General features: G+C 47.8%; 1 protein-coding gene and 1 pseudogene across 1 annotated transcript in view; one reads left to right on the top strand and one right to left on the bottom strand.

Annotated features, from left to right (window-relative positions):
• Positions 1-11,953, top strand: part of HDHD1 (haloacid dehalogenase-like hydrolase domain containing 1) — a 69,842-nt gene extending 57,889 nt beyond the window's left edge. Inside the window, exon 4 of the mRNA XM_012656842.1 lies at positions 11,427-11,953. Within this exon, the coding sequence (XP_012512296.1) occupies positions 11,427-11,603 (177 nt within the window). The 3' untranslated portion in view covers positions 11,604-11,953. The remainder of the gene's footprint in view (positions 1-11,426) is intronic.
• Positions 3,613-8,169, bottom strand: LOC105820333 (annotated as a pseudogene).
• Positions 11,954-15,913: the final 3,960 nt, after the last annotated feature.

The following is a 15,913-nucleotide window of genomic DNA, read 5'->3' as shown; positions in this document are numbered from 1 at the left end:
GATGTGGCCTGGTTAGGTTCTCTGTGCTGAGCCTCACGGAGCTGAAATCCAAATGTCAGACCGGCTGGGCTCTTACCTGGGAGCTCTGGGAAGAATTTGTTTCCAGCCTAATTCAGGTTGTTGACACAAACTAGTTCCTAGCAGTGTAGGACTATAGTTGCTGGGTCCTTGTGGGTATCAGTGGGGCCCCACTTTATCTCTTAGAGGCCTCAGTCTGGTGCTTGCAGTGGGTGCTGCCCCTCAGAGCCAGCTGCCGTGGTGAACCCTTCCTACACCGGCGCCCTCCTCTTACGCCCCGGCATCTCTCCTGCTTCAGCCGGAGAAAGTTCTCTGCTTTTGAGGGCAGCTGATCAGATTAGTCCCACTCAGATCATCCAGGGGACTCTCCCTACCCAGAGGTCCATAACCGTGATCACATCTGCAGAGCCCCTGACCCTGTACTGGCCCACATGCATGGTCCTGGGAGTTAAAGCATCCTTGGGGGCCGTGCTGCCTACCACGTGCCTGATCTCCACTCCAGTTTCCTTGTGGGTAAAATGGGGATACGAAGGTTAGGGTTCGTGAAACTTATATTGGCTGCAGGAACGCATCTTCTCCGAGTCACTATCCCTGGGCTTTCTTCCTTCCATGCCCTTCTTTGTTTCTCCTAGAATGTTCTCTCAGGGGTTCATATTTCTGATTCTCCCAGGACCTGGCTGCAGGTCTCCCCATTCCTGACCCACACCTGCTTGCCCCAATTACCAGGGTCTCCTGAGAAGGCAGGAGGTGCCCGTCGGACGATGAGGATGGTCTCTGGGCGAATGTGAATCTGAGCACTTACAGCCCCTCTTTTACAGAGGGGGACACTGAGTTGGAGGCTGATGTAATTTGAATCTATAAGAAAATAAACTTAGGGGCAGTTGACACATTCTCATTCCACGTATTATCGGAGAAGGAAAGCTCGTGTCGTGCAGTATTTATTCTTTTAGTTTGATTTTTTTTTTTTTTCCAAAATACACTGTATCATTGTTGCCACCATGTTTGTTGAAGGTGAATTGTGCTTCCCTACTTTATTTTACTGGTGGCTATCCGGAGCTGTGGTGTGTGGTCAGTCAAGCATGTCTTGGGGGAACTAGAGGACCACAGAGACCTCCGTGCTGGGGAGTTCTTGGGTTCTCATTCCGTCGTGGCGAACGTCTGCTGGCCAGGCCCCATGCAGCAGAAACCCCAGAGTTTGGTACCGTGATTGTACACAGAACCATATCAGCACAAAGCGTTTGGGTCAGCCTGGAACCTGAGTTAGCAAATAGCCCCACAAACCCTTTGCAACCCCCCAAAAGAGCCTTCCTTATTCTCCTTGAGAGCTTTTCTTGGCCCCAGTGGCCCCGGGATCTCTTCCCGACCTTGCCACGCCTGCCTGCAGAGTCTGACATCTCCCACAGCATCCTCTGGCTCTGGCTGTAACGCCCCTACCTCCCAGCCCCTACCTCCCACCACCCCCAGGCCAGGCCTCGACACCCGGCACACCTTCGCTGCCCTGTCACCCTGCGTCCCAGTCTTCCAGCCGAGGCACCTTCAGAATCTCAGGCAATGGGGGGAAGAAGAGATGTCGCCCCTGTGTCCCAAGTTTGAGAAGATGTTCACACACTTCACTTTCTAAAGGTAAGGGAGGATGCACAGGCCCTCACATGTGCCCTCGGGCGCTGTTCTGTCCCCAGTGCTCACCAGAGGGGGCCCTCCCAGAGCTCGATCACTTCAGTTCCTAGTGAAAGAGGCGTCTAAATGTCCTAGGAGCTACAGTCATTGAAAGCGGATAAAGGCTTTTCACGTAAAATCTGCCTTATCTGTTTTTATATATTGTAAGTACTTTAAAGTTACTCCTGGGCTCAAGCAGTCCTCCTGCCTCAGCTTCCTGGGTGGCTGAGACTGCAGAGGAGCAGCACCACTCCCAGCCAGTTTTTTTCAGTTTTTGGGACAGGGTCTCACTAAGTTGCCCAGGCTGGTCTTGAACTCCAGGGCTCAGAAGATCCTCCCACCTTGGCCTTCCAAAGTGCTAGGATGACAGGCATGAACCACCGCACCCAGGAGCAGTTTAGAATTGAACATTGATAGGACCAGTGAAAAGAACGTAAGTAAGCCTCACCTGGGATCCCAACACATCTTTATTTCCGGAAACGCAGACTTTGCAATGACTCCTGTAGACACTAGCTTTTATTTCATGAGTCAGCAGTTAATATATTTGTGGGAAGGAGAATTGATGACGTCCTTGTGAAAACTAGAAGCTCAATCCTCGAGGGTGTTGGCTTTGTTGGCTCACCCATTAAATGGCCTGGCGTAGTTGGTGGGCCCCGTGCAGCAGTGTCAGGCCGAGGAGAGGCCTCTGCATGGCTGGCTGCCACATGTTCACCGCAAGGACAGCTCATCCACAGTTCATCGGGTGGTTAAGAGTTTTAATCCCCTGCAGGTGCAGTGAATTCTTTAGGCTTTTCCCTCTGTGTGTGTTGTGTCCATAATTGGCAGCTTCTCTTGCGTGGTGCATTTGGAGACAACATGGAAAAATCAGTCACATGAGTTGGCCAAGGCCCCCTCTTTGTTCTGTGACAGTCCTGTTTGGTAAAGCCTCTTCAGTAGCTGTTCTCAAAGGCAGGCCGACGTCGCTGTGCTCGTCCTTTCCTAAGAATGTGTGGAATTGCATCCCACAGCTCCTACAGGAAACATTCTTTCCTTCCCCCAGACCACAAGTGGTTCTGATCTCAGGTGTGGTTTTTCCACAGGGAAGGTACTAACTGAAAATTAAATAAAACTTATGTTGCACATATTTGAGCATTCTATTCGTGTCGGTGGCTGATCTTCCAGCGTCTGCCTGCTGGCATAGTGCACCTTTTACCTGCTGGCATAGTCCATCTCCCACCTGCTGGCATAGGGCACCTCTTATCTGCTGGCACAGTGTATCTCTTAACCTGCTTTCGTAGTGCACCTCTTACCTGCTGGCACAGTGCACCTCCTACCTGCCTGCACAGTCCATCTCCCACCTGCTGGCATAGCGCACCTCTTACCTGCTGACATAGTGCACCTCTTACCTGCTGGCACAGTGCACCTCTTACCTGCTGGCACAGTCCATTTCCCACGTGCTGGCATAGTTCACCTCTTACCTGCTGGCATGGTGCACCTCTTACCTGCTATCGTAGTGCACCTCCTACCTGCTGTCATAGTCCATCTCCTACCTGCTGTCATAGTCCATCTCCTACCTGCTGGCCTAGGGCACCTCTTACCTGCTGGCATAGAGCACCTCTTACCTGCTGGCACAGTGCACCTCTTACCTGCTGGCATAGTCCATCTCCTCTATCTGCTGGCACGGTGCACCTCTTACCTGCTGGCATAGTCCATCTCCTTCCTGCTGGCACAGTGCACCTCCTACCTGCTATCATAGTGCACCTCTTAACACACAAAACTGAAAGGGGCCTCCTGTCTCACCTGTAGATTGTGAGTCTCACACAAATGCTGTAGAAAATTGATATGATTTCTCATATTTTACAGAGCGATGATAGAGAAATAAACGATTGTCTTGACCATGTAGAAACTTTTTTTTTTTTTTAATATCACAACTCTGGCAAGTTTCATTAGCGAAAAAATTTGCACAATTTACTTTTCACCAGTCTGTTCTGGCATGCTTCTGATGATATCAAAGTCACCTGGATCAATGGTGGCTAGTGTGCATACTCTGTAGTATTTTCCGCATGCTGTACCCAATTCAATGTTATTGCCACTGTACTGGTGGACACCAATTTTGGCTAAGCTGGCATAGTACTCTCTTTCAGATTTCTTCAAAGCTGGGCAGTTGTTGGTGAGGACAACTGATTTCTCTTTGCCTTGTCTGATCGTCTTCAGCGTCTGCGTGTACCCCGGCACTTATTTCCACTTTTCATAACGAGTTGGAGCCTAGAGTTGGCCGACTCCAACGACTTTTTCATCTTCTTTGTGGCCACCGTCTTCCTGCCTTAGGTGCGGGATGGCCCCCAACCTCGGCCTGGTGGAGCCCGCTCACTGAGACCCATCTAGAAACTCTTAAGACTGGTTTTATGAGTCTAAGACAATCAGCACCTTAGAGGGCCCTGCTGGGTCTTTCATTGGTTTCTGGAGTCCATGTTATTAAAAGAGAAAATTAGGGAAGGCTTTTTCTGCTGGCTTGAAATCTTTTGCTCCACACTTAATTTATATACGTATCCTCTAATGTGGATGCTAAGAGAGCTTTGTTATGTACTTTTCATGAATAAAGCAACACAGAGAATTCCTGAGGAAGCTTTCCACCACCCAGCCCTCCAAGTTGTTAAATCCTGAATTTTTTTAAAGACTTTTCTGTAAAGTAAAAGGAATAAATTTAGGGATGTAGAGGATTTGGTTACAAATATGTTTCTGTCAGTGCTGGGTTTATAGTTTGATTTTCAGACCAATATTAATGCAATAACACAATAGCTCTGCAGCATGCAAGGGACAGAGAACCCCACATCAGACACGGTGACTTAGGAGGACACATCGTAGCACGTAGCTTACCGGTAGGTAGGTATGGATGGGTGGGTGTGTGGACAGGTGGATGGATGGAAAATGAAAGTACTAATTAATAACGGAAAATACGTGCATACTTTAACAGTCATTTTTATAGTGTTACCTAAAGGTTTCATATTTAAACAAACGTCTAATGAAGCCTATGTAGGGACGAAGGCTCTTGGCACCTGAAGGTTTACCGACAAACCACTGACATGAGGCAGATTAATTAACAGGAGAAAAGGCATACAAGTTCATTTAACACGTACGCGCAGGAGCCTTCAGGACGGAGACCCAGCGACACGGGAAACTGTCCATGTTTATGCTCAGGTTCAACACAGCGTGGGCAGCCATGTGGAAGTATGGTGGACGAAAGGGCGTGATCTGGTGCTGACGGACTGAGGGGGAGCCCAGCAAGGCCTGTCTGTCCAGACTCTTCTTGGCCTCTCTGAGCAGCGTCCTTCCTTCCGGGTGTGGGGCAGGACCCTCTCTGGAATGGGGGTGTCATGACTTACAGTCAAACAAGGTCATCAGAGAATTTCCTTATGGCCAGTTTTACACGGAATAATTTTAGGTTTTGTGACTGGCTTTGGGGAAAAGGGGTTCTGGCTCTTATGGCCCTCCTGGGGGAAGAGGGATTCTGGTTTCCATGGCTACCTCGGGGGAGGATGGGACTGAGAGGCAGGAGGGCAGGAGGAGGTCAGAGAGAAGCTTTTGCTTCTGAGGCCTCATTTTTGGATACTGTTTTCTGAGCCCCATCATGTGTGCATATTCATGCTTACGGTATTGGTGTACTTAAATATTTACAGTAGTTAATTGTCTGACCAAGAACATGGTGGCAAAACTTAAACCTTAGATATGAGCACTGCTGATCAAAAATCTATCGAAAATAAAGTTTAAGGCTTCCTTGAAGTTTTGCTCTCTCTCAAAGTGAAAATGGAGCTTGATGTTACAAAATTAGTGCATAGGAAAATATCTACTGGGAAAAATAATGTTTCTAATGATTACATTCAGGTCATACGTGGCTCTATGTTCCATGAGTCGCCCCAGGCAGCTGCTGTAGCATGTTCTTAAAATACGTGTACACGTGATGCCAGGTCTCTTTCCAGGGCCCTGAAAGGGACCCTCTAGTGACTTTCTATCAGACGTTTTATTTCACTAAGCAAAAGGAAAAAAGCTTTATTCCCTAGAGAAGATACAGTGAAATCTGAAAGCTCACTGGTTCCATTAAGGTATATAATTTAAACTAGACCCATGATTGTTCAAAATGTGAAACCCTTTACCAGATGTGATGCTGAGCAGTGTGGACAGCGCGCATCCAGAGGGCCTGGCGGGACCCGAGGGTGCGGGACTGAGGTGGCGCTTGTTCCCTGGCAGGTCTCTCCCCCGCTGTCCCGGGCTGCTGGCTGCCTCGGCCTCACCGCTGCATGAGCCTTGCCGGGGACGAGGAGAGCACTGCAGGGACAGTGATTGGGGACACGACTGAGCTAAGCATAGCGTGACCTGGAAGTAAGAGCCAGGGGAGGCCTCAGCACACAGATGAGCATGTCTAGGAAACGAAACACACGAGCTGTGGAGGCTCTCCCCCTCTTTTGAAAACCCTAAAGTGACTCCTGGTGCTGCCTCTCGGGGGCTGCCCTCCTGCCTCGACTGTCCCTGGAGCTTTGTCCAGGACCCTGCCTGCCCCCACGCAGAGAGACGCCAGGGCTGCCCGGGGCCCCTCTCTTCTCAGCCCTCCTCCTCTGCCACCTGGTTGTGGCTTCAGCTGCTTCTCAGCTCCAGTGACACCAGCCCCAGCCCACACCCATGGCACGGGCAGGGCCCAGCCCCTCTGCTTGGGGGTCCCACATGGCCTCAAACCCAGCCTGTCACAAACGCTGCCTCTCCTCTTCACCCGGATGGTGGCCCACCACATCAGCAACCGCTTTTACCCATGCCCTTTGTGTTGTCGACTGAGTGTTGTGTACCCCCAGAGTCCAGGTGTTGAAATCCTCACCCCCAGTGTGATGGTCTGGGAGGCGGGGCCTTTGGGAGGTGGCCAGGTCATGGGGAGCCCTCGTGAGTGGGATCAGTGTGCTCATAAAAGGGACCCCAGAGACCTGGCATCCTCTGTCTCCCCCGCCCCCACCACATGCGGGCACAGTGAGAAGGTGGCATCTGCAAACTAGGAAGGGGGTCCTCATCAGAACGCAGCATGCGAGCACCCCGATCCCAGACCCCAGCCTCTGGAGCCATGAGAGTCCGTGTTTAAGCCGCCAGTCTGTAGTTCGCTGACGGCAGCCCGAAGGGGCTGTCAGACAAAGATATTACTACACAGAGCTTCTCAGTTATAAAATGGAACTTTTTAGTTATCTGATATTTATCTTAAGAAATTAAAGTGCAGGAACCCTTCAAGTCCCCCGGTGGTTCCAATAAGCAGCCCTGGACGTAGACCATCTCACGGGGCACGGCTCAGCTTAACCGTCATCAGAGAAGTAAGTTCAGTACCTCCAGGTGATAAGATGCCAAAATGCTTTGGCTCCCTTAGAGTTGGAAATGTCATTCTCTCTAAATTAAATCCCTGAAGCTACAGTTTAATTAAGCTCATCTCCTCGCCTAGCAATGGAAATCAGCTGTGTTTTATCCTTCAGCTTGATAAAGTAGAAAGAGCGCTGGATTCTGCAAACCTGGATTCTGTGCCAGAGTTCTGTCATCTGGGTGTCTGTGTGACCTCCAGCTCACCTCTGACCTTGGTCACGCTAAGGGTCCCTCACCCTGAGGAGAGAAGAGGGCTGCGTTCACCTCTGTCTGTCCCTCAGCTCTGACATCGCGTGGCCCCTTTGTGCTCTCTGTCCTGTACGGGCCACCTCCACCATCTTTGATTTGCACTTACCAGAAGCTCACCACGGGCCGTGGCAACATGAGAAAGTGCAGGTAAACCCAGGCCCCACCTAGTTACAGCCCACACGGCGGTGTCCGCGCAGGCTGTGAGAAGAATGTTCTTCTTGGCCTTGAAGTTGTGGAGGTGTGTCCTAGGACACCCATTAAATGCATGGTGCTACAAAGTAATCACTAAATCATGAGAATCGTGTAAGACATGCATGTCCACACACACGTCTACCTTCGTGTCCTGGCAGAGAGGTGACATGTTGGGTGGAGGAGGGAGGTTCCTCCTGTGGAGAAAATCAGTCTGCTCCCCCACCACTTGCAGAAGCTGAAGTTCCTTTCCTTAGAGGGAAAGGTCTCTTTCCACAGATGCGAAACTGCGAGTGCATGATTCACCGTGTGCATGCCGGGGTGAATGGGCTTCACGGTCTAGTGTAACTGAGCCCGCTTCTGCTTCTGCTTTTGCTGCGGCTGGGCGTGGCAGGCAGAAATGGCCCTGAGATAGCTCCTCTTTGAATAGAAAAACATACTTCCTCCTTACTGTTACTTGTACAAGAGATAAGCTGCATTATTCTAACTTATATTTTTCAATGTCTTTTTTTGATATTGAAGCCCCGTGATGAGCAGGCGGAGTCTTTCCGGGTAACTGTTGAAGGTTTCTTCCCTGGATTTCGGTAGACAGACACACCATGCTGTGAAAATTTTCCACACATCTAGGTGTTTATCTGCCGTGTGGTTACTCTTCTCGTAGGAGTGGGCCTGTTGGGAAGTGCCGTAGATCATCGGAGTCAAGATACGTAGTGTAATGAAGACATAAAAACCTTTTGGGACATTTATAACGGGTACTTCGAACCCCAGTAGTTGTTCTACTCTGTAATCTGCTGCTTCTGAGAAAAAACACACAAAAACTGAACTTGCGTGTGCTGTGGAGTCCCTCAGAATGAGTTCCGTGTGTGGCTGGCCATGCGGCCCACCCCGGGTTGGGGGTGGTGCTCTCCGCAGGAGTCGTGTTTGGTGTCTGTTTTCTGTCCTGTGTGTGGCTTCGTTTAAATTGGTGTGCAAACAAGGCCTGGTCCTAGAGGCCCAGCATGTCCGTTTTTCCTTGAACTTCTGGTCCACTCCGTGTTGCTGAGTTTTCCTGCCACATTTTCATCATCCACCACCTGCAGCCCACATTCTGTCAGCCTTTCAAGCTTCCAGCTCTGTTCTCACATTCCACGTTGCTCGAACGGAATTCTTGGGAGCTGACTGGCGTGTCAGAGTTCGGGCTCTGTCAGTGAGAAGCATCTTTGACAGCCGTCTGGTGAAATGGCCGCGTGGAAGGAGGAAGACGACAGGGATTTCGGGTGCCATGGACACATTTGCGGTCAGTGGTTGTGTTTACTGTTCATGTTCACAGCATCAACTACCATCTCTTGACCTTTTAGAGCAGTTAGCAGTGCCCTCGGTGGGAAACCCAGACCGACTGGCCTGTCTTCCTAGTTTGTCCCTCAGTCATCTGAGCGCTCAGGGTTTTACTTACTTACGCACATTGGCATGTTCCACATGGTCCTTCTGTGCGTGAGCTTAAGTCACCTTCTGATTGTGCCCAACAACAGTGACAATCATTGTTACCTACTTTGAATCCACCATTCTCTGTGCTTTTCTGTGTCTCCCTTAATTTACCTACCATATTTCTTATCTGTGGTATGTAATATTGTAATATTTCAGGTATCAATTGCTATCTTTGGATTAGTAATTCTAAAATGAAGTGGGGACAGATTTTGAATTGAGCATCAGTAAATTAGCGCTGAAAACAGTAAAGATGTCGTGAAGAGCCCGTGTGGGCCACTCCCCTGGTCAGTGCTATGGCATGGGCAGTGCTCTCTTCGCTCTCGCAGTCCTCACGTAGCTTCTTTTACCTCCTTCTGCGGCATCTGGAAGGCGCTGTCAGGTGTGAAGGGACACGTGGTGTCCTCGTTACCTGTAGCCCAGACCCCTGTGGGTGAGCGTGGATGTACTGGGCGCCTCCCTTTGTACCTTTGCCGGCGGGTGCCCCTGTTGTGAGCCACCCACTCCCATCCCACCCACCTGCTGTGCTCCGTGGAAGCAGCCTCACTCACACAAGGACAGAGTAAAAGCTACTTTTGTGACTTCAGCCAAGCAGAGTTATTACCCCAAGGGATAAACAAAATCCCTTCCTCCACCGCAGCCAGTATTTCCTAGGTGGATGACACAGAGCCTCAGAATCCCCAGACAAGGTGATGGGTATTTCAGAATGTCACTTGACATTTAAATGCCTAGCTCTGGTCCCAGATAAAAACAGGTGAGGGCATTTAGAGTACGATCAAATCATTAACTTTAAAAAGACCAGGACAGAAATATCATAGACAGACAGTGTGAATTGGATAGCTGAGAAAACCAACCTCAGCATAAGGGCAGTCACTTCCGCTCTAGCCAGAGGGAAGCCAGTGTCTCAAAGGAGCAGAACCCTGGGGGCTTCAGAAGTTGTCAGAAGGGAGGTACCAGGACCAGCTGCCATGGCTTGCCTGGTGCTGTGGGACTAGAGCACCGGACGTCCTGCCTCCCCGTTAACCCTCCAGTTCTGAGCTGACCAGAGCAGCTGGGCAAACGGTTCAGTCTGAAGATAATGTGGCATCTAGGCACCATCACCGTGTGGATTAAGTCACTTCTGGTGTTGCCCTGTGGGGTAAGTTGGCTAGTGGCATATCTTAGGCCCAGATGGAAGGAAAGAACGGGAGATAGAAGAAAAAAGACAGAGAGGGAGAAAGGGAATAACATCATTGTGCTTGCTACAGCTCAGACCACAAGTAGTTAAGACTGTGTGTGAGAGAGAGTTTCCCAGTGACCTAAAAGCGTCAGAGCACGCAGAGCTGCTCTTACCAGACCTGTATCTGAGCGCTTTGCGGGACAGCAGCACCTTGGGTCTCTGATGATGAGCTGGGGAGAAAGTTTTTGTAACAAAAGGCAAGGGGCTCAAGGCAGAGATGAGTAGAGAGCTGAAAGCCCCAAGCTGGACAGCACCTGGAGCCCCAGGCCGTGGGTGGAGGAAGACGGGGACAGAAGAGCCTCTCGCTACCAGGCCACAGCGGGGAGGACCCCTCTGGCTTCACAGGTGTGTGGGCCCCCACAGCATCTCCATGGAGAAGCATCAGTAAACGTGTCCTCACATGCAGTGTGTGAAACTCCGGAGCCAGAGGGAAGAAACTTCCCAGGTGCACGTTTTCCTGAGATGGAGGGCGAGAGAAAGATGCCCCGCGGGACTGTGCTTGCTTTTTACCATGCAGTAGACGTCAGGGTGTCTTGTTCTGAGGGAGTCCTCTTGTGAAACTTGCTGTAATGTTGACATGGTGGCACGTTTAGGAGCTCACTGACAAGTACGGCGTACAGACACCCCATCTGAAATGCGGTGTCTAAACAGAGAGTGCAGAGATTTTGGACGTCACTGTGTCAGTAATCCTAACAGTAAAGGGGATTTGCGTGGTCATCTGAAAGAGAGAGCACTCGGGCACCGCACCTCTGTGCTCATGGGGTGGTTGTCACATAACAGTGACACACACAGGAACTGAATTCTTAACTAAAACACACTAACCATTTAATTTTCAAACGACAGTACATCAAACATGAGCAGCTCTGAAGTGGTTTACATTTAAAAGGCATTATTTTATTTATTTTTGCATTTTTGCATTGCCTCTCGTGCTCTGAATGTTCAATTATTGATTGAACAGATTGTTATGATCCGAATAAAACAGAGTTTTAAGCTGACAATACCGACTGTCCGCACAGCTGTGCTCCAGTTCAGGAATGCCTTGCTGGCGATGGAAATCTCTCCCCTTTGCGAGACCCGTGGTGGGTGCTCCTGGAAGCCGTGAGGGACAGCACGCTGTCCTCACCAGTCTGTGCGCTGGGGCGCCGCCACCGTATCTCCGTCTCGTTTTGCACGGTTGCAGAGCTGATGGGATGATGGTGACAGGCACCACCTCGACTACATGTCTGGTTACACGAAAGGCCATCTATCTCGACTCTCTTTCTTCCCACAGTGCCTTGTCTTTGAAGATGCTCCCAACGGGGTGGAGGCGGCCCTGGCAGCCGGGATGCAGGTGGTTATGGTTCCAGACGGGCACCTGAGCCGGGACCTGACAGCAAAGGCCACGCTGGTGCTGGACTCCCTGCAGGACTTCCGGCCCGAGCTGTTCGGGCTGCCCCCCTACGAGTGAGGGTGGGCGTGTCCTGCACTCCCAGCCCACGCCGGGGCCATGCTGCTGGGCAGGCCACAGCACTGAAGCGGCAACCTGCATATTGATCCTGGCCTGTTGAAACTTGCCTTTCTTCCTGTTGGCTTGGCCCGCTCCGTAAAGTGTTGATAAGACAGGGCTTGGCAGTTGACAGAAAACAAAGTAGAGATAGCTCAGAACAGAGGTGAAACTTGAATTATCATCTGAAAAATCAAGCTGGTGTAGTCTGTGATAAAGCGAATAGACATGCATGTGTATACCAGTGTGCTAACATGCATGTAGGCTTTATATATATATGAAGAGGTGTATATGTATATATATATGCATGCATGTATGTGTAAAATGTATACCTCTCCAAGGCAAAATAAGTTATATATTTGTGTTCGTTTTATTTTAGTTTTTCTGAACACTTGACTGGAAAATGTAAAGTATGTATACATATGTGTATATGTTTTTGTGTATATGTGTGTATACATATATGTTATTTTTTATATATTGTACACTGTTTCACTCTCCTCTGTATTGATAATTAACATGCAGGAACAACTGACAACGTGAGCTGCTGATTCTATCTGGTTTGTAATCTGAGTGGGAAAGCCATGTTTTTGATGAGTATTAAGAAGTAATTCTTTGTATTAGCTACTATTAAAATTCTTTTTGTGACCTTAACGTATCTCTTTGGGTCTCTACTCATTGACCAACTGTGAGCCAATGTTTTGTAGTTTATCAATAGTTTATTTTTAGCGGGAACATGACTATAGCATTTATCTTGTATCTCCGTCCATATCCACATTGGAGAATGTTTTCTACCTCAGAAAAACCACTTCCTTTTTTAAATAACATTGATTTTCTACATTTCTTTGATAGGAATAGAATTCGATTTCAGAATATATACTTGATGAGACCGGGAGCCGCAGCACACTTGGAATAGCTTATCAGACGTTACACTTTTGTGGTTAATCCCTCTTATAGATTTACTCAGCCTTTGGAATTTGTCTGTGATTTGTTAGGGAAAAATGGTGAAAGCCATCGAAACGGGGTGAAGGGCACCGCGTGGCACACCGTTCCCGGGGCCTCTGCTCTTTGTTCTCCTGCTCCTCCTCTCGACTCCGGAAGCGCAGACGAGCCGTGGGGGTGTGTGTGCATGTCTGGCGCAGCGATCACTGTGGGTGGGTTTTGCACCGCTCAGCAAGTTCATTTCCGCATTCCCGACAGCCCGTGTGCGCCCTCAGTTCTCCGTCAGACCACTTGTCACGTCTTACTGTCGCCCTCACAACTGAGTTTAGTAAAATCTTCTGACATATTTTTCATATTTGGATGACAGTCATGATTTTACCTTTTTCTAAAAAAAATTCTGTAACAAATGTAAAACGTACATGGGACTAATTGACTTTTTTTTTAATTCACCCAAACGGTGCTCAAACTGTAAAAGGAAATTTACGTGTTTTATGGAACTGTGGTGCCCTGTCGTACAGTGAATAAAGGCTTTCGATGAAAAAGTCGCTTGTTTGATCTGGGATGTATCTTGTGCTTCCGCGGTGTTATGTTCATGTTTTCTAATCAGTAAGTCATTTTGCATGAGTAAGACAAAGAGGTTTAATGTAGATCTAAGTGATATAGATCTACATCAGGGTACGTTTCTTACAGGGTAAATTTGACCTTAGGTGTGGTGGTGGTGTTTTAACCAAGGCGGCATCCAAGTTCTCATATTTTTGCACAAAGGAAAAATACTGATATTCAGGCAAAGCACATACATTCTTTTTTATTCTTCCCTATCAGCCGGATTGCTTTGATACATTTTAGTGCTGTTACTCCACTGAATAACTCATTGCTTTTACAGAGGGATGACACTGAAAATTTATGCCAGAACAACACATGCCAAGAGAATTTAAGAGTAATTGTTACACTTTCTTAGCTCATTTAAAGTGTATGAGGGACATGCAGTGATTACTAGAACGTATACGGTTGTGCCCTAACTAGCAACTAACGTTTGCTGGTGTGTCGTAGGCTCTTAGGAGGATCTGTGATACTGATGACTGTGTCTGAGAAATGACACCATCAATCTCTTCTTAATTCCACCTACGTGAAACATGCACAGTACTTCTAAGAACTTACTGATTACTACTTACTAGAGTTTTTTTTTTCTACCTAATAAGTCTTCAGTTGGAGTTTCGTGATTTACATAAAAGATCTGGAAGACGCCTGTTTTACACTTGAAAGAATCAACTTCCTAAAGGGTAGGGATGATTTCGGGTATGCGACAGTAGTCAGTGTCTAGGTACTGCAGTTCGTACTTCTTTGAATACAGTAGATAGTTGCATGCTGAATTCAGCATGTGTTGAATAGTGTTTCTAAATTTTGAAAAACGAATTTGCAATTATCACAAGTTGTGTAATGAAAAACAATGAGTTTTCGCCTATCTGTCATAACTCTTCTGCTGAATACTGCTCTGCAGTCTACACTGCACTGCTCCGCAGGGAGTGGTCTGAAACTGCCTGGTCTTACACAGAGCTCTCTCACCTGAGTCCCACAGAAGCAGTCTCTAGAACTATCTTCTGCAGAGACAAAATGAAGTGTTAAAGACCAAGGGATTATTATTGTTTCAAAGTCTGTAGTGTTCTCCAGTGGCTTCTGTTGATTGAAGCTACTTGGTTTATAAAGGATATTGGGGAAGATATTTGTTAATTGAAGAGCTCACATTGGTTCTGAAAGCACATCTTCAGGATGTCTCAAAATACTCTGGTTCTCGGTGAATCTCTTCAATAGATAATGTCTTGTACACAGAGCACTGGGTTTTTTTCTCCTTCGTTAGCCACAGAATATTTTCATGCGTTGTAACTGTTCTCATCGGAAAAACTGTTATCTAGATTGAATTAATTCAAGAAATACTGTTTGCCTATTATATGCCAGCCATTGTAGACATACAAAACTAAATAAGAACACAGCTTAGAGTGTGTGTCTTGTTAAACCTCAGTCACAAAATGTTTCAATTGGTTTCCAGATCTTTTTACAGCACTATGGTTAGCATATTGCATCTGCGTGACAAGGGACAGAGAGTAATGTTGAAATCTGCAGTGACGTCATCGTGTTGCCTGGTGTGATTTCATTGCTGCTCGAATTAACTACTTTGCTCTGTGCATCTTTCGACCCAAGCTGTTCTGGAAGGATTAAGTACCTACCCTCTCTTTCCTTGGTTCCCAACAGTTCAGCAGGGGCCTGTCATGAAATAGTTTTGAAACTGTGAAATCCTCACCTTCTAGTATAGACGCATTGCTTTTTCTTGATTGCAAATGCTCATAATTGTCAAGTTCTACATGGATTTCAACAACATGGCATAAGAAATGATTTTTTTTCTCATTAACATGTTTCCAGATATTTACCACAATGTTAATCATATATTTCTCTGGGGGACAAAATTTATTTAGAAAACTATTTAAGAATCCTAGCGTTCTCTGATGTCTCTGAGCAAGGAGGAAGCCTGGGGAGGGAGCAGTCATACACATGCACCGCTTATTTTAAAACCTTGTCCAAGGCATGGAGAGTTCACGTATTAATGCAGAGTTACTTAAAAGGTGTGTTTTTAAAATTTGCTTTAGGAAAGAATTGGTATACACTTAGTGGTGAAATAGTCATTCCATTCCTCTCTCCTTGGCTCATAGATGATTGTCTTCTCCCTGTGTCCTGACTCCCGTGACTTTTGTCTCCCAGGGTCTATCACAGGTGTCCTGTGTTCAGGGCACCCTGCTGGGCAGTGGGGATGCAGCAGTCAACAAAGTAGGCATGGCCCTGCCCTCCACAAACTTGTAATGTTGTGGGGGAGACACAGGGAGGAATCACACATAAAGGTGCAATTGCAAGTCGTTATGCATGTTGCAAAGTAAAAGAACAAGGTCAGAGAGAGAACAGCAGGAGGCACCTAATTTAATTTGGCTCTTGTCAGGTCAAGGAGGGGGCCTTGCTGCAGGAATAGGTTGAAAGTGAAATCAGACAGTAATAAAAGCCTGGCCCGTGTCTGAAAAGGTAAAGCACAGGTTTATCATACAGTCCAGCAATTCCGCTCTTAGGTGTCTACCCAGGAGAAATGGAAACATGTCCACAGAAAAACTTGTACAGAAGTATTCATAGCAGCTCTACTCACAACAGCCCAAAGGAGGAAACAAGAAACCACCCAAAGCAAACTCTGTGAAGAGATGGGTGCAAGGAAGTTGGTTCTCCAATGAAATCCTGCAAATTCCAATGTCGTTGGTACCTTTCACCCACTCCCAATGTGTTTGCCCCAATCACTGCATATG

The sequence above is a fragment of the Propithecus coquereli genome, unplaced genomic scaffold (genome assembly GCF_000956105.1).
Source record: "Propithecus coquereli isolate 6110/MARCELLA unplaced genomic scaffold, Pcoq_1.0 Scaffold52, whole genome shotgun sequence".
NCBI lineage: Eukaryota > Metazoa > Chordata > Mammalia > Primates > Indriidae > Propithecus > Propithecus coquereli.
This window is presented reverse-complemented; position numbering and strand designations above follow the sequence as displayed.